Genomic DNA, 18,873 nt, shown 5'->3' on the forward strand with positions numbered 1-18,873 from the left:
ATTACAATCGGTCACATAAGTGGCATTAATCCTGTCTAACTTCAAGGGTCAGATTCATCTCTCTAACTTAAGATTGTTTCTCTGGTTAGTGGAGAGACAGGCCATTTTGAGTGGCGTTCATTTAGCTATTTTCACAAATCTGCAGCAGAATAGAATGAACTGCATTCTGGAAAAGCCTGTTTCTTTTCATTGACTGATCAGCTCTGAGGTAGACATCTGCATGTGGTGGTAATTTAAAACATTTGTGGTGGCAAGAGATCAGTTCTAAAACTATTTCTCTAGGTTTCTTTATCATCATCTCCATGGGATTCATCGCATCTAACAGCAGGAGGGTTAAGCAAGGTGGAACAAACCACCTGCCTGAGCTACAAATCTAATAAGCTTAAAGAAAATCTGCTTCTGTTCTTGCCTTCACCATGTTGTGTGACCTTCAGTAAGGCTTTCCAAATTTAGAGAGTTTCAAAAATGGGAGTTGTCTTGGTTTCAGCCAGGTTAGAGTTAATTTTCTTCACAGAAGACATTATGAGACTATGTTTTGGATTTGGGATGAGAAAATGCTGATAAGGTGCTGATGTTTTGGGTTGTTGCTCAGCAGTCAAGGACAGTCCAGCTTCTCGTGCTGGGCTGCCAGGAGAAGGCTGGGGGTGCACGGGGAGCTGGAGGGGGGGACACAGCCAGGACAGCTGACCCAGGCCGGGCAAAGGGATATTCCCTACCATACGACGTTATGCCTAGGATATAAAACTGGGACAAAGAAGAAGGAAGGGGTGGAGGGACTTTCGGAGTGATGGCGTTTGTCTTCCCAAGTAGCCATTACGCATGATGGAGCCCTGCTTCCCTGGAGATGGCTGAACCCCCGCCTGCCCATGGGGAGTGGGGAATGGATTCCTTGTTTTGATCTGCTTGCGTGCGCGGCTTTTGCTTCACCTGTTAAACTGTCTTTATCTCAACCCATGAGTTTTATCCCTTGTACTCTTCCAATTCCCTCCCCCGTCCCACCGTGAGGGAGTGAGCGAGCGGCTGCGTGGGGCTTGATTGCTGGCTGTGGTTGTCCCAAGTACATCCAAGCCCATGCAACTCTAAAGTCTGGACAGAGTCATATAAGATAACCTACTTTAAAAATTACTTTGGTAAATATTTCTAACCTGCAAACATCCCCACTGTCGATCCAATTGCAGCATGTAGACAAATAAGTGGGGATGAGATAAGTAAAGCAACAAGGAAGATGCCTCCAGTCCAGGGGTTTTCACAACCGTACACTTGACCAACACCGACTGGGATGGATTGCAAGAGCTGCAAAAAAGGATGTGTTATTCTATCTCTGTACTCAGAAGGACACAGCAGGTATTTTGTCCAAGCTTTTGGTTAGAAATGAAGGAAGCAACCCTGGCTCTGAGTGAGACTGATGGGTAAATGTGGGCACTCATGCCCTTCATCAGAGTTAGTTCAGTCTTTGATTTGAACTTCATCAGTCCAAGATGGACTTTTTTTCTACTGGGATGGTAATATGGTGGATGGGGGGGTGGGGAATCATTTTTGTTTGTTTGTTTGTTTGTTTGTTTTTTGTGGGGTGACTTTAGTGAGGGAGAAAAATGGTAACCTTCCTAGCAATACTATGGTGGGCCTGGCTGATTTGAGTTTCTTATGTATTATATGAAGCATATCAGATACCCTTATGCTGCTTTGGGAAGGTGATCCTCCAGAGCTAGCTCTAGACCTGAGAGGACTGGGTATAAATGATTTTCTATCCCTTCAGGATCCTGATGTTTCTTCTGTCTTTTCATATTGTCACTGACTGTCTTGCTGGTGTTCTTTTAACCACATCTGGCCAGTGGGAGTGCATATCCAGATGTGCTTCTGCGTTGGCAGCACTCAAGACTTGTTTTGGGGCAGTCTAATTTTGGGTGGAGTGAGAGGTTCAGCATCTCTCTTCCCTCAGGCTTGATCAGCTTTTCTGCTGGATCAGCCAGGATTGTCCCTGGGACTTTTATGACACTCTCCTCTATGGACTGAACAGAGCCATGTATTTCTATGACTTGCTGCTGGCTGTACATATCATATAGCCATTCTGACCCACGTTAAATTGTTATCCCTAGCTGAATGACTTCCTGCTCACCTTTTAAATGAAATAGCATAAATCTGTTGGAGTGAAGCTTACCAGTGGCACATTGATTGCAGACCAGGTGATATTGGGCATTGACTCTACAGGCTTGATGAGAGTTGTCGGAAAGAAGGGGTTGTAGTGTCCTGTGGCTGCCAAGTACAAAGTCACCACAATATTGAAGGGCAGAGTGAAAACAGGAAGGTCCCATTTACTGAAGAGGGATCCCAAAGCACTGGACAGGATTGGACTGAGAACAGAAGAAGAGAAACAAACATAACTTGTTCATAACAATTATAGTGGTGAAGCAGCCTACCACTTTGGTCATAAGCTCTGGTAAATGCAAGCCAATGCCATTCCGTTTAGAAACATCAGGCAGTGAATGCCTTTAATATGTTGGTCTGCATCAGACAATTGCAGAATGCTGTTCATCTTTTTGCAACAACTATCACATCCATTCATGGATGGTGTAAACTCTACACCCTTCTCTCAGGACAGTTGGCTAGTCTGCAAGTGCTCTGCTAGCTAAGCTGATCTCAGGGAGTCGATGAAGGAATGCATCCAGTACAGCACATAGGCATGGATGGAGAAAGGTAATCTGGCTTCTTATTCAGTAGAAAAATCTAACAAGAAACGTAAGAGCGAATTTTGGGAATGCCACATGAAGAACTGTAGATGGTCTAAAAAAGCTGCTGTCTTGAGGAAGCAAGAGGAGTTGGAAACTACCTAATTTGCTTTTTTTTTTTGTTTAAATGGTTTGAAGGATATTGGAAGGTGGTTCTGAAAGAGAAATAAAACTGAAGAGGTGATCCATTAAGAAAGATGTAAAATATTTACTATGTTAGACACTCTTTGGGTGGAATAAGGAGTCCTTAGGACATATGAAGTCTGATAGAATATAAGACAAAGTTACCACTGTAACAGAGCTGTGAAAGGTGTTGTGCCAGGCATGACCCAGACTTTGATTGATGTTCCTGCTTATGTCAATGAGACTGTTGTTTCTGTGTGCTGCCCAGGTACTACCCAAAGTCATACTGCATTTTCTGACTGGGCTTCATTCTTAAGAAACATGATTGAATATATTTAGCATATAAAGTATTCGGGGTGACCCTCAAAATATTTAGAGACTGAACACTAAAAAGCATGCAAACCTTGAGATACCATGACTTTTCCCAAAGTTCTTGGCTGTAGAACATGGGATATAAACTTCACCAGGAAACCAGGATATAAATTTCAGAAGATCTGCTTTCCTTAGGATGTTTCCAGACTGCCTTATTTCCACTTGAAGTGGGTGTCCTGCATGAATGCCTTTGTGCTAGCCTATTGGCAAGATAATATCTGTTTTTTATGGTGCCCAGAAAGCTTATGGAAAAGAGCTAAAATCCAGGTCCTGTCCTTGACAGCAATGGGCTTTGTTGTAAGTGAGCTGAGCAGCTCATATGGTCAACCTCCAAGTAGCAGTGGACACCTCACAGCTTACAAAAATTCAGTGTAGACTTGAATTTTTCCAGAAGCTGCATTTGAGTCCTAGAAGGTCGTTATTCTGGTTCTAATAAAAAAACCCCACCCAAACTATTTGGCATTTCAAAAGCAACATCTTGTGTCCTGTTGTGTCGATACTATCAGTGGAAAAAATGCTTTGTTCTCCCTGTGTAATCCCAGATGAAGCCTATTCTTTCATGACAAATTTGGTTTCCAGAGCAGTTTACGGATTTCCTTGCTTGTAGATGTAGGAAAAAAATCAGCAGCTCAGTGAAAACAGTGTCCTAATTTCTGTGCTGAAATACAAGGCTTCTGCCAGTTATACATCTTGTCAGAAAAAAAAAAGAAACAGTGAAAGAAATGCTGACTTCTAAAACTGAAATTCAAAGCATCGGTTGAAAAAATCACTGAAATGTCTAATTGTAAAATCTTTCAGCTCTACCCTTGAGTCTTGTGAACTAAAAGAACGAAGAAAAGTTTGAACAAAAGGCCCCAAGGAATTCTGGCAGACAAGACAAACTAAACATTCTTGCAACATGTTCTGGGTTTTGAGAGGTTTTTACAAAATGACCTTTGCTGAGAGTGACTGAAGAAATAAAATATGAAAAAAAAAATCTGATTTTAAAAGCAGTGAAATGCAATACTGACTTGCATCTTATTGCTAACAGTGATTAAACTGTGACTCTTGAATTAATTTCAGTTAAGGTTGTTAAATAGATTCTGCAGTGCTGTAGGGTCCATATTTAGAAATGGTAAATTTAATCCTGAAAGGACATTGTCTGGCATTCAGAGTTACTTGGAGGAATTAATTTTGCTCATGACTGGTTGCACATCTGAGAGGGGGAAGATTGAATTCAGCCCAAGGGAGAGCACCGGGTCACTTGTGCGCCTGGATGAGGAAGAACCGTTGCAGTGTTGGGCACGGTGACATCCACCGTGCACGTGTCCAGCTGATGAGGACCATTTGCAGAGTGTTGACGTGGGGCTGCTTTGTCTGTGTGCTATAATCAACGTTCTCTGTGCACTCAACCTCCTACCAATGTGCCTCACAAGCTCCGTGCATCAATTAATGCCTCTTTCCAGCTCCACCATGGCTGGAGCTGCTGGTGTAGGGGACTGGGCAGAGGGGACTTCCAACGTATTTAAGCTGTATGTAGCAGGACTTCTCATTCTCTGAGAATTGTCCATAGGAGGACAAGTGACACTTACCAGGCCATTGATATAACTGCCACAGGAGGAAGAAGCCACCAGTAATAATCCCCCTTGTCAGAGAAGACGGCCATGAGCAGTCCCACCAAGATCCCGTTATAGCCGTGCAGCCCAGCTGCAATGTCTGATCTGTGATGGAAAGAAATGTTTACATGGTAGCAAGCTGTGCTAAAGGTGACCTGCCACAGGGACCCACTGAAACACAATTTATCGGTGTCCTGCTCCCCGTGAAGGGAGTGTAGGGGAAGGATGAAGAAGCAGTGAGGTAACTGCCGTATTGCATTGCACTGGTGTGTAGACGGCAGGAGTTTGGAGACTGTTAATGATCATGATCCAGGGGGTTTCCCGTGACCCAACGGATCTACATGACTGTGATGATGGCTACCGGGGAGAGATAACTGTCTGCTCTCACAAAGACAGCCAACTATGGGGACAACCTGGATCAACAGGTCTGTCCTCACATAACTGCTTCTAAACCATCCATGAGGAACAGCAGTCTGCTGTCTCTAACATACTCAAATGTGGGGCTGTGACCCATCAGTAGGCTCCTGATACCATAAGGATCAATTCTTATTAAGTGCCTGAATGTAAGGTACCACCTACCTGTCCTGACTGAGGGCCAGCGCAGTTAATGTCGACACAGTTGTTCCAGTACAGCCTGTGAGCATCCACCAGGGGCTCTGGATGAAGATCCCCACTAAAATGATCAGCCCACTGAAAGGGTTGTTGACAAACATCACCTGAGAAGTCCCTCGCAAGATCCAGTCCACCAGCTGAATCATTAGGGGCTTATCTGGAGGAGATGATAAAATAAAAAAGCTGGTGATAAGGCATCATTTCTGAAGGACTCCACCAAAGCACACTCATCTCTACAGTCACTTTCTGGCCATAGAATAGAGGCGATGTATCACCAGAAGTGTAAAACTGGTCTCTAATTTATTGTTGCCTGAGCATATTTTGCATCTGGCACTTGAAAAGCTAATAGAGATGGACTGGGCACTGCTATAAAGTTCATGGAGGGATTCATAAAAAAGTGGTTTATTTACGGTGGTCAAAGAGTAGTCTTTCTTGCATGTTAGATTGCTTAAGATTCTGCTATGAATTTAATGAGGAGACAGTCCCTTTTTTGTGTATAATTCAGATGCAGACAGGGACTTAGGCAGAGACTGAAACTAGTTTGTACATGGATAGGGAAATATGAAAAGGAAACGCTTCTGCTGTTTTAGAGACCAAGAACATGGAGGGACATTGTATACAGGAGACGGGGTCAAACTGTCAAAGGTGTCTAAAAAGTATTTTGAGAACTGAAGAACCTAAATTAAGATAATAGTTATTATAGCTTGGGCTGTAGTCAGGGGAAAGAGGCGTTTCCAAAGGACAAAGAGCCGTTGCTCCTCAGAGAAGACTATTGAACCCAGACAGAGCAAATGGGCACCAAGCTTGGGTACCTCAGGTGAGTACAGGGTGGAGGTGGGATGTGTGTGGGGTGAGGGCATCTATGTACAGTGCTCCTAATGATCTCTATGGGGCGAGGAGGGTCTTGTAGCACTGCAATAACTTTTTGCTGCTGGATCTTCTACTGCACATTGACTTGCTGTCTTTTCCTGCCATGCTTCTGGGAAAGGTGTAACCATTTCTGTACTGCTGTGCATTATTAAACATGCTGCAAGGAGAATAAATGTGAAAGAGGGGCTGCTTACATGTACAATATGTTCATGCAAGGTGTATATGCAGCTTTCATCTTCTTAAATAATTTAAATTAGTTCAATCAGTTTAGACTGCTAGTTAGACAGAGCACAAAGTGCTAGACTACTTTTTGAATCTGGGCAATGACTTACTCCTAAAAACTCCTCCCTTCCCCACTCCCTCCTTTTCCACTTCCCTGTGTTGTATTTACTGTCAAGTCTCAAGGTTTGCTTTCTGATGAGATTAGCCTAAATAGAGGATCTTTGAAGGGCCAGGTGCCACTCTGCATCTCTTCAGCATCACTGGGAGAGCCCTCCCAAGAGACTGGAGCCTCTTGGCTTGTTGAGGGACGCCTTTGCAAGCATCCCTCACCCAGGCAGTTACAGCCACAGAGAAGGGAGTTCCCTAGAGAAAAATGACCAGGCTTGTCTGAAATAATTTTTAGTAACATTTGGTGTCGAGCTATGAAATATATCAGCAATGCTTATGATTTTAGACACAAATATAACTGAAAGTATTAAAATATAACCAGTGGGCAGTGGCCAGAGCTTTTCAGGACACTGAGTATGAAAAGCTGTCTACCAAGCACGGACCACTGGCGTAAAGAGAAAGCAGGAGGAAATGTCTCCCTGTGGCTGGGGATCACACTGCCAACCTGATGAGCTCTCTGCCTGGAGGCATCTCAGCCAACCTCCTCCGCCAGCGTTGGCCACTGCACAGCCTGGCTGTACACAGCTGCCTCTTATTTCTCTCCCGTTGCTGGAGTGGTACTGCTAACGAACCTAGCCTTGACAGAGGACCCGCAGTCCTACGTAGCCTCTCAAAGCCCCAAATCCCCAATAATTCCAGTTAACATGGACCATCTGCTCATGTATTATTCCTGTCTGGACAGTAAACCTCTGAGATCAGTGCTTGCTTTGTATTTTATAGCAACATAACGGCCACAGTACTTATTGCTCCCCCAAGGCTAGTAATAGAAGAGCCTTTGCCCGCACAGTCAGGAGTGAAGTCCCCATCGCTGGCCCACACACGGACGAGGAGATGGTTGCTGATCCAAAGCACTTACAAACAAGACTAAATCCCCAACCCTGACGTGTGAGTCTGGGCACCACTGTAAGGAATGGGACGCTAATGACACATAACTGATTAAGTGTAAAATGAGTCTTTTGCCTGTGCTGAATTATGCTTGCAGCCATGGTAATGGCAAGAGGATGCAGTGAGATCCCCTTCAGGAGGATAAAATGATTTGGGTCAAAAAGCCAGAAGCCTGCAGTGAGCTCGGACCGTGCCGCCTCCGCTCTGCCTCAGGGGGTGAAATAGCCCCTTGTCTCGAGCCCCAGCACTGAAGGTACTGTTGGCAATTTAGATGTTCCCAGCTAGCTCTTCCTAGCCAGAGTGCCCCAAACATATCCCTGTGCTTACTTTTCATCCACTCTCCATATTCTTTCATTTCTCCTGAGAGATACCCGAAAACTTGGTGGATCCGCTTTCTGCTTCTCCCCAGCAGGTCTTGGGCTCTTGGCTTCTTCTCCGTGTACAGCTGCCTCTCACCGGGACGTTCAGCCACAACGATCTGTCCAAGCTCCATCTTTTTTGAGTGGTGAGAAGAGGTAACTGTAAATCACAAACCCACGTGTTAGAAAACCTTTTGTGTTGTGCCCTGGCAACTTTCTGCTGTACTTTAGAGCTCTATGGTGATATCCTTTTTCAGAGGTGGGATATTTCATGCAGAAGGCACCTGCCTGAAGCACTGCTAAGAGTGGTGTGTGCTGCTGCGCTGGGCAGTGGTGTCTCCTCTCGGGGTGAGGACTGGGAAATGACCCACCGCTGTCATGGAGCTGTGGCACAGAGCTGCAGGGGGAAGAGGGATGTGACACGGGTGCCCTGCAGCATCCCACCCTCACTTCAGCTCTTGATGCAGCTCGTGACAAGCTGCTGGTTGGATGGGGGACATAGCATTTGCCAAGTAACCGAGTGGTACCTGCATGCTGACCAGTTCTGCTTGGCCAGGTATAGCTGCCGTTGCAGCTACGAAGGAGGGAGCCTGCTGATGTTTGGCTAGCAGCGAGCTGGAGGGAAGAAATGCAAATCGCCAATACAGCAGGAGACAAGAAAATACTGGAGGATTGACTGAAGCCTGTATCCCTCTTGATGTTTTGAGCTGGTGCCTTCATATATCACAGCTAATCTATGGTCTTTCCATGCTCCTCATCCCGTATCTGCCTTTGATAGACCATCAAGAGCAAACTGGGGTAGCAACAAAGTGTTGCACAGAAATCAGCATCCGTGTGTGGCTTTAGACAAAGACACATTGGTTCAGGGTTGTGTCCTCTTTAAATAGCAAGTGAATATCCAGGCAGATTATGGCTTTATTAAATTCCTAACTACAGTTGCAGGGCTCTGTTCATTAAAAAGTCCATTAAGATATAAACCCTTAAGAGAAAATACACTGCACTGCACCCCAGTGAGCTACACTGCAGGTGACATCCACAAAAATGCCACCCCGCTTTCTGAGGGAGTCTGGCATCAGCTGGTCTGTGGTTTTGCTCTGGTCATTTTGGAGAAGTGTGGCTGGATTTCCAGGTGTTGCCCAAAAGTGAACTGCGTTGGGACGTGCTTGCCCCGTGTTTCGTGGGATATGGGCACCACCTTCTGGTGGGAGCCTGTTTTTTTTGGTAGCTCAGGCTGGCTGTCAGCGTTAAAGCCTGCAGCAGCAGAAGCGGAAGGTTGGGAAGGGATGCCTGGCTGAAGGGAAGGGTGATTTGCAGGGAGAAACACTGACAGGCAGATGGTAAAAATATCTGTGGCTCTGAATGTCAGAAGGTACTAAACAGTCTGAAGCAATGGATGTAGTTGTGCAGGAGTAGACACCCCCCCAAAACCTTGCTCACAGGTGTCTCATGGTGTTGTGAGCAAGGAGGTTCTGCCCAGCCTCTGCCCCGCTGCACTTGGTGCAGGAGCAAGCAAGGAGCAAAAGAAGAGGGTGGGTTTATTGTCCCTCTTCTTTTTTTGCTGTCTGTAATCTGCTTCTGTCCAGAAGCTGAGTCCAATTCCTGGTTTCAGTTTAAGACAGCCTTGGTGACTGTCATTTTTGGCTAGTTCCTTGTGGCTAGCCAGAAGGCATTGATGTAGGGAACACTGAGCAGGAGTCCCCTTTCTCCTCCTCCATGTCCACTAAGATGAGGGAATTTGCAATGGTCAGATATTGTGAATTTGCGTCCCTCTGAGGTAGGAAGAGGCTGGGTCCTACTGAAAAAACAGGTATTTGTGCCTGGATTCACCCCACAAACACTGGGCTGTGTAAGATGCATCGTTGCCTTAGGCTTCCTGGTAGTCAGTGTAGCTTTGAGCACCTTCAGATGGAAGTCAACCCACCTCAGCTCAGAACTGCCCTCTGCAAGTTCCTGTTTTTCCCATTAACAGCTCAACTGGGTGCTCCAGTCAAACACTCAGTGTTTCTGGGGAGGGACACAGGGTCTGAGGTCAACAGGATAAGCAGAGAAGAGACTCCAGAGCAATGCCAGGCTAGCACCTGGCTGCCATAGAGGTTGCTTTCCCACCAGAGCTTAATATTCATATTTAGCCAGTGTGGCTGATATCAGAGATATTCAGTGTTGCCTATTTTGTTTATTTGTTCATGTTCCTTCCAGAAGATTTCTCCGAAGAGCTTCAAGAGTTGAGGTAGGCTCAGGCAGCTGCAGTGGATGCACGCTGGAGCATCTCTTAGGATTTTGAAGTCTCGGGGATGCATCACTAAGGAAAGGTTAGTGGCCCCTTTGCTGTGAGCAATATCCACCACCAGCAACTGAGTGCAGCTGTTACCAGCAGGGAGAATAAATGCTGAGTGCTTGTGTCTATGTCTTCATAGCACCTGAAAATCTCACGCTCATTTTAAACCTCACCAGGAAGAATTGCTGTTGGGTTTTACAAAGCAGAAATACCACTGCAGAGTTTCTAAAGCCTGTACTTACAAGACTGCACTACTCAATTCCCTCTGAAATTGAGATATTATGGGACCTGTATATTTTAAAAATTCTTGTCCTTGCTAACAGAATTTAACTGTTACGGGTTAAGCACAAAGTCGTCATGTGAGAGCCCTTTGCAGTCAGTACAGAGAGAAGCCAGTGTCTCCAGAGAGTGATTCATGTCCTTTTTCTGACAAACCTATCTGCAATATGAAAAAAAGGTGTCTGCCTCTCTCTTTCCACCAGCTGCAGAGGGAGCCTGGCTGCTGAGCTTTTAGAGGGTATTTTCAGGCGAAAGAAACTCCAGCCTGAGAGATTTTGCCAAGGTCAACCTTGAAGTTTATGGAAGTGGGATCTGGAGTCCCACGCTAGTGTTTTAACTCACTGAGCCATCTGTAACAGGCCTGTAATCTGCATCAAGAAAAATTACAGTCTCTTCCTATGATTCCTGTTTGCTGTCTCCCTGCGGATCAGAAAGAAACTAAATCTCTGCTTGTAAGGGAGCTCACGAACTCACCTCAGATGGGAAGGCAAGCTGGGACATGACTTGAGGAGATGGCTGAAAAATTACCAATTTTTGGGGGGAAAGGAGTAATGCAAAAAAGACATATGGGGTGCTGAAATTCTCTATACTGCCACAGTGGTGAACTGTGGGGCTGTATAGCAGAGGAACCTAAGGGGCTGCAACAGCTAGAGAAGATCCTGGGGGACTGTGACGGGCACAGTGATCCCTGCAGGAGTGTCACCCTGGAGAAACACAATTTCTTTGCAGCGAGCACCTGTCAGTCAATAGGCTTGTGCTCAGGCTCCATGAATAATAGAGAAATCATTTGAACAATTAGCTTATTAGGACTGATGAGAGCCTGAATCACTTATGGCACACCTAGGGCTGATGAGGAATTCCTTGAGAAAAGGGCCTTTTGTCAGCAAACACTGATTCATCAGTGTGGTAACGAGCTGTCCTGCTTCTTAAGAACATTTATCAGACTGTAGGGTAACGCCTGGTAAGGCTCATCTCAGATGGCTGCTGTAGCATGCTTTTGAGATGCAGGATGCTGAGAGCACAGTGTCTTGTATTTTTAAGCCTCCCAGCATAAGCACTGGGTTTCTCTTTGGCTTGTGCTGCTAGAGAAAGCGTTCATAGCATAGGACCCTCACACCACCAGCAGTGATCTGGTGGCCCCATGAAAAAGAAAAAACCCACAAGTAGGCTGGGAACAGTGGGATGGTGCATGACCAAGGTGATGGGTGGTGTGTAACACTTGAGCCAACTTTTTACAGTGCTGCTGTTTCTCTTGGAAACTTAGCCTTATGCTAAGATACCTGACGCCAAGCCTGGGCAATTGCTCTTTCCTCCTCTATGCTGAAAGCCTATTCTGATCACCTCTGATCAGACGTGATGCATGGAGGTGATTCTGATCACCTCTGAAAGCAGAGAGGTGATCAGAAAAGCGTTGACTTCAAGGGATGTGGCCTCACAAGGGCCTTGAAAAGAAACAGTTTGTAAAAGCACATTGCTCTCATAAGAAACCATAAAGAAATAGAAATGAAATACGGTGTACAGCTAGAGGGCAAGACTTTGGGATGGTGACAGAATGCTTGGCTGAGTCGTAATGACTTTACCAAGCAAAGCTCCACCAGGGATCAACCCGTGACACCAAAAACAAATGAACAAAGCAGGGCATTTCAGAACAGTCACTGAGGTTGAATGCAATGCAATTGCAGAGAGTAGGTATGAAACACTTAGCCACAGACATTTACAGTAAAAAAAATTAATAAAAAAGTCCACGCAAAAGGCAAAAAATGCTCAAGTAAACTTGTTTCCTAGCACAGGCATTAAAGGAAGCCACGTTCCAGAGCAGGCCTGTCATATCTATACAAACACAATAACTACCACACAATGGTTAGTAATCAGAATAGTTTAACTGATGGGGCTAAATATGACTCTTACATCCTTATTTAGATACTTGGCTTTCACAATGTGGTCTTGGAGTCTCTCTGTGTCTTCCTTTCCCAGTCTGTGTAGTATGTAATGCAATACTTTGCTTTGCTCCAAGTCCACACTTTACCATTTCTTCGTTTTCCTCTGTTCCAGCAGTATCTCCCAATCTGCCAAATGGAGGCACATCATTTATTTGATGGATTGTCCTAATGTCTTCCATAGAAGTTGTGCTGATACCATTTGTATATGGATTGTACGTATATATGTGTGTGTGTGTAACTGTGGAGAAGGAGGGTTTGCATTCCTTACTGTGAGTCTCCTGAATGGTATTTGTAGAGAGGGATTCCTCTTGACTCGCTTTAGCTATTTAAAGGTTTATAGTTTTGGCACTCTCTATGGTCAACATAGACTGATTGGTATAATCTCTGGACAGTTCACCCAGATGTGCAGACACTGTTGAGCTATGGATGAGGTATGATTCAGCTATGGATGAGCTATGATTGAGCTATGGATGTCATCTATCTGGTCCTGTAAAGACTTTGACATGGTCCCTCACAACATCCTTCTCTCTAAATTGGAGAGATATAGATTTGATGGGTGGATGAGGAATTGGTTGAATGGTCGCACCCAGAGGGTGGTGGTCAATGGCTCAATGTCCAGATGGAGATCGGTGAGGAGTGGTGTCCCTCAGAGGTCCATATTGGGACCAGTAATCTTTAATATCTTCATCCATGACATAGACAGTGGGACCGAGTGCATCCTCAGCACGTTCACAGATGACACCAAACTGAGTGGTGCAGCTGACACGCCTGAGGGACGGGATGCAATCCAGAGGGACCTGGGCAAGCTTGAGGCATGGGCCCGTGTAAACCTTATGAGGTTCAACAAGGCCAAGTGCAGGGTCCTGCCCCTGGGTTGGGGCAACCCCCAGTATCAGCACAGACTGGGGGTGAAGGGATGGAGAGCAGCCCTGCCGAGAGGGACTTGGGGGTCCTGGGGGATGAAAAGCTGGACACGAGCTGGCAATGTGCGCTCCCAGCCCAGAAGCCAACCATGTCCTGGGCTGCCCCCAAAGCCGCGTGGCCAGCAGGGCGAGGGAGGGGATTCTGCCCCTCTGCCCCGCTCTGGGGAGACCCCCCTGCAGGGCTGCGTCCAGCTCTGGAGCCCTCGGCACAGGAGAGACATGGACCTGCTGGAGCGGGGCCAGAGGAGGCCCCAGCAACGCTCCGAGGGCTGGAACCCCTCTGCTGGGAGGACAGGCTGGGAGAGCTGGGGGGGCTCAGCCTGGAGCAGAGAAGGCTCCGGGGAGACCTTCCTGCAGCTGCCAGGGCTGAGAGGGGCTTAGGAGAAAGGTGGGGACAGACTTTTAGCAGGGCCTGTTGCAGTAGGACAAGAGATGATTGTTTTAAACTAAAAGAGGGGAGATTTTGACTAGATAAAAGGAAGAAATTTTTCACAGTGAGGGTGGTGAACCCCTGTCCCAGGTTGCCCAGAGAGGTGGTGGATGCCCCATCCCTGGAAACATCCCAGGTCAGGCTGGACGGGGCTCTGAGCAACCTGCTCTGGTTGCAGATGTCCCTGCTCACTGCAGGGGGGTTGCACTAGGTGGCCTCTAAGTGTCCCTTCAACCCAAACTATTCTATGATTCCATGATTCTGCTTGGAATGGGATGGATTTCCTTTCAGAGGGGTCTGAATCATCCCTTTAGTGGCACAGTGAGGCTAAGATGGGGCTTATGTGGTTAACTGTGGGTATCTCCAGTGTGCGTGTCTGTATCTGAGCAGCTTGCCTTGACTTCCATTATACTCATATAGTGAAGAGCTGGTCAATATATGGATCTAGAGCATGATTCATCCCCTCCCATCCTACAGAGATGAATCATATCCTAAAGTCTGTTGCATTTGCTGTCTATAATGGGAAAGACAGACAGCTCAGATGCACACAGCTGCACCACATATTTGTAGGGAGAAGGGTGATGAATCTCAGCTAAGTAACTATCCCAAGTAATTTGGGAAATCTGTAGCCGACTGGGGTATCAAACAAGGACACGTTAGCATTTGAACCAAATGCCTAATACATGAAAAATTTTCAAAATGCTAACTGGATTTTTTTAATAATGAAAGTAGTCAGACCAGGTAGATATTTTAAGACACAAAAATCCTGTTTTCCTGCATATGGTTTTAGTTATAAAACCAGAGGGGAAAACAAATAGAGAAAATATGAAATATAAAAACTGTCGCTTCTAAACAGAATGTTTTTCAAAGGTTTCCATGAGGTGTTGGCTGCTTGGCAAAGCAGACTGTAAAACAACTTTACAAGCCACATTTATTCTAAGAGCTCCACTTATTGAAGTACAATTCAAACTCTTGTTCTGCCGGCCAAGTTCCATAAATTAAACACTTGTCCAATAACACATACCTCTCCAGTTGGATTCTCTGTTTCTTTTTGGCTTTGTATGTCTCTGTCTCTCTCACTCTTTATTTTTTTTTTATCTTTTGCAAATGGAAACAAAAAAAGGTTTGCTTGTTTTAGGAATGGATTTAAGAAATAGGCCAGTAAGAATAAGGAGAGGAAAAAGAAAACAGGTCAACTTTTTAATCCAGCTAACTTTTTAATCCCATCTATTTATGTCTTGGTGGCACTGATTTAAAGCTAAGGCTAAATCCACAGTGTGAAGCTGCATGATGCCAAATGTCTGACCGAAGTAGTGCCTCATCTTTGTTGCAATGCACTGGGCGTTGGGTGTTCAGAGGAACCGGCAAGGTGACCTGGGAACTGAGAAGGGAAGTGGAACCTCTGCCCTGCCTTCAGAGAGAAACCAATTTCTGTCTCTCCCCTAGAGTGTTATGACCTTAGAAATGTGACCATCAACAGAACCAGTCTTTTCTTACAAGTGAAGGGACAGGGGTGGTGTGAGACATTTTCAGATGGCCACCCTGTCTGACCTGGAGCAGGAATGGGTCCATGGATGTGCCAAGGAAAAGCCCTGCCCATAGTGCTGCTGGGCTCACTGTGTCTTCCCTTTCCCACCTTCTTCCCTGTTATCCTCTGTCATCACCCCTAATCTGCCTGCAGCTCTCACTTCTCTTTCTGTTCGGTCTAGATCCTCATGTCCAGACTGGGTCTGGAAAGAATCTATGTGATGTCTTTTGAAACCTGAATTTCTTATTCATCCAAGAAGCTCAAACTCTCACCTAAGCTCTCATCATATCACTTCTCCTTTAGCACAGCATCTGTCATTCCTGCCCTGTAGGATTGCCAACTTCCCAACTTTCACTTTGATATGACCCTCTTTCTCCTTCACGTTGACCGTGAGCTGCATGTCTTCACTTTCAGAGCCAGTCATTGCTCTGTCTCATCAGGAGGGAAAAATTAATTTGTACATTCACCTGACCCATAAAGCCACCTCCATTTACTAGAAATATTTCTAAAGATCCTCTCCGGTGGTGGAAAACTTATATGTCCTAACATGAGCTCCAGTGAAATTAATGCCTACCTTTATCACAGAATCACAGAATCACAGAATCACTAGGTTGGAAAGGACCTTTAAGATCATCAAGTCCAACCATTAATCCAGCACCACCATGTCCCCTAAACCATGTCCTGAAGCACCACATCCACATGTTTTTTGAACTCTTCCAGAGATGACGACTCCACCACCTCCCTGGGCAGCCTGTTCCAACGCCTGACCACCCTCTCAGTGAAGAAATTTTTCCTAATATCCAATCTAAACCTCCCCTGGTGCAACTTGAGGCCATTTCCTCTCGTCCTATCACTGGTTACTTGGGAGAAGAGACCAACACCCTTATCGCCACAACCCCCTTTCAGGTAGTTGTAGAGAGCGATAAGGTCTCCCCTCAGCCTCCTCTTCTCCAGACTGAACACCCCCAGTTCCCTCAGCCGCTCCTCATCAGACTTGTGCTCCAGAGCCCTCACCAGCTTCGTTGCCCTTCTCTGGACACGCTCCAGCACCTCAACATCCTTCTTGTAGTGAGGGGCCCAACACTGAACACAGTATTCAAGGTGCGGCCTCACCAGTGCCGAGTACAGGGGCACGATCACTTCCCTACTCCTGCTGGCCACCCTATTCCTGATACAGGCCAGGACGCTGTTGGCCTTCTTGGCCACCTGGGCACACTGCTGGCTCATGTTCAGCCGGCTGTCAACCAGCACCCCCAGGTCCCTTTCCGCCGGGCTGCTCTCCAGCCACTCCTCCCCAAGCCTGTAGCATTGCATGGGGCTGTTGTGGCCAAAGTGCAGGACCCTGCACTTGGCCTTATTAAACCTCATACAGTTGGCCTCTGCCCATCGATCCAGCCTGTCCAGATCCCTCTGCAGAGCCCTTCTACCCTCCAGCAGATCAACACTCCCACCCAACTTGGTGTCATCTGCAAACTTACTGAGGGGGCACTCGATTCCCTCATCCAGATCATCTATAAAGATATTGAACAAGACTGGTCCCAGAACCGAGCCCTGGGGAACACCGCTTGTGACCGGCCGCCAGCCGGATTTAACGCCGTTCACCACAACTCTCTGGGCTCGGCCATCCAGCCAGTTCCTCACCCAGCGAAGAGTAAACCCGTCTAAGCCACGAGCCGCCAGTTTCTCCAGGAGAATGCTGTGGAAGACGCTGTCAAAGGCTTTACTAAAGTCCAGGTAGACAACGTCCACAGCCTTTCCCTCATCCACTAGGCGGGTCACCTGGTCATAGAAGGAGATCAGGTTGGTCAAACAGGACCTGCCTTTCATGAACCCATGCTGGCTGGGCCTGATCCCTTGGTTGTCCTGCAGATGCCCTGTGAGCACTCTCAAGACCAACCGCTCCATAATCTTCCCTGGTACAGAGGTCAGGCTGACAGGCCTGTAGTTCCCAGGGTCCTCCTTCCGGCCTTTCTTGTAGATGGGTGTCACATTGGCAAGCCTCCAGTCTTCTGGGACCTCCCCTGTTAACCAGGACTGCTGATAAATGATGGAGAGTGGCTTGGCAAGCTCCTCCACCAGCTCCCTCAGTACTCTCGGGTGGATCCCATCAGGCCCCATAGACTTGTGGGTGTCCAGGTGGTTTATCCAGAGAGTAGCAAGGTGGGAATAATACAGCAAGAAACTGGACGATATCTCTGCTGTCTTGTTAATTTGCAGTGGAAACTTGGGGAAGTCAGCTACTGAATGTCTCTCATCAATTCAGGGGTGACCCCTTAAATGAGAATAATTCTTTTTGCTCACTATAGTGGTTCAGGGACTCTGTAAGACTTGAGTGTGACAGACATGGGTAGACAAACGTGAATCAGGTTGGAGCAGCTAAAGAAATTACTGTTCCTTGTTGGAAGCTACCTTCTGCCCGGCTGAGATACCGTAACTGATGGGTGTGAAAGAGAGGACAGAGAAGGAAATGTGCTTTTAGGACATTTTAGTGTGGAAGAAGTCAGATTTAATTTAGCTTCTGCTGAAGGTGCTTTTAGGCAGCCTCTTTGTGGTGCAGTAAGGTTGGAACAGCTCTCGTGGTCAGTTGCAAAGGCTGGGGACTGACCAAAAGACGGTGGGGACATCAACTCCATTTGAGGGTTGGGAGTTGAGGGTGATGATTACTTCTTGAACTGCCCATGATCTGCCAGAGGTCAAAGAGGGCTCAATCAAGGAAGATTTCTAGTATCTTGGTGTGGATGCTTAGGTGATGTCATGTGGTTCTCGCTGCCTGGAGCACCAAGGGCAAAGTAGGGTTGGAGCATCCATGTCTCCACCACTGGTCTGTAGGGCCAAGGTGATCTGTGACCTGTGACACTTGTGCACACACAACTGTGCTCCATGTCAAAAAAAATAACGTAGACATATGCTGAGAAAACTTGTCAATACCATGCAGAGTTAGTTGGTTGTCCAACCTGTAAACCCTTTTACTGGGATTGAATATCTTGTACAAGCCGTGGGGGTTAGTAAAAGCCCTTCATTTTGGTGTGAAATACACTGCTGGTTTTGTTAGCTTAGCATGAAAGAATCAAACCTCGCTCCAACAAAGCTTTCCCTGTAAATGTTTTAACTGCAGTTATGATCACACGGTGTCTGCTATTCCTGGGCAAACCTAGCTGAATACTGGACCGCCTTTAACAATGCCTGGTAAACCACAGGCTGTAGAGTGCTAGGTGCTGTTCACAATGAATAAAAATGTCAGAGCTTGGCCAATATTTGGTTAAGTCTTGAAACAAAACATACAGCGTTTTAATAGGGTAACTGTAAAGGCATATCCCCATATAGTTCACATCGCTTGCTCTTTAATAGAAAGTTAATGGGGATTTTCTTTTTTAGATAGCAACAATTTATTGTGTGTTTCCCTGGTAACTACAACACTGTGAACCTTCCTTGAAAACTCCGTTGGGATTCCTGCAATGTTAGCGAGCATAATGAATGGTAAATGTAAAGCAAACCCATTGAATCACTTTATTTTAAATTCTGGCAGAGACATAATTTCCCACAGTTCATAAACATTTACAAAAAAG

The 18,873-nt window shown here is 46.2% G+C and overlaps 1 protein-coding gene across 1 annotated transcript in view; it reads right to left on the reverse strand.

Annotated features, from left to right (window-relative positions):
- Window positions 1-8,066, reverse strand: part of LOC309415121 (urea transporter 2-like) — a gene marked incomplete at its 5' end in the record, with an annotated part of 35,727 nt that extends 27,661 nt beyond the window's left edge. Inside the window, 5 exons of the mRNA XM_082012569.1 lie at window positions 1,146-1,293; window positions 2,159-2,351; window positions 4,793-4,921; window positions 5,396-5,585; window positions 7,901-8,066. Of these exons, the coding sequence (XP_081868695.1) occupies window positions 1,146-1,293; window positions 2,159-2,351; window positions 4,793-4,921; window positions 5,396-5,585; window positions 7,901-8,066 (826 nt within the window). The remainder of the gene's footprint in view (window positions 1-1,145; window positions 1,294-2,158; window positions 2,352-4,792; window positions 4,922-5,395; window positions 5,586-7,900) is intronic.
- Window positions 8,067-18,873: the final 10,807 nt, after the last annotated feature.

The sequence above is a fragment of the Phaethon aethereus genome (assembly GCF_964289735.1).
Source record: "Phaethon aethereus genome assembly, chromosome: W".
Lineage (NCBI taxonomy): Eukaryota > Metazoa > Chordata > Aves > Phaethontiformes > Phaethontidae > Phaethon > Phaethon aethereus.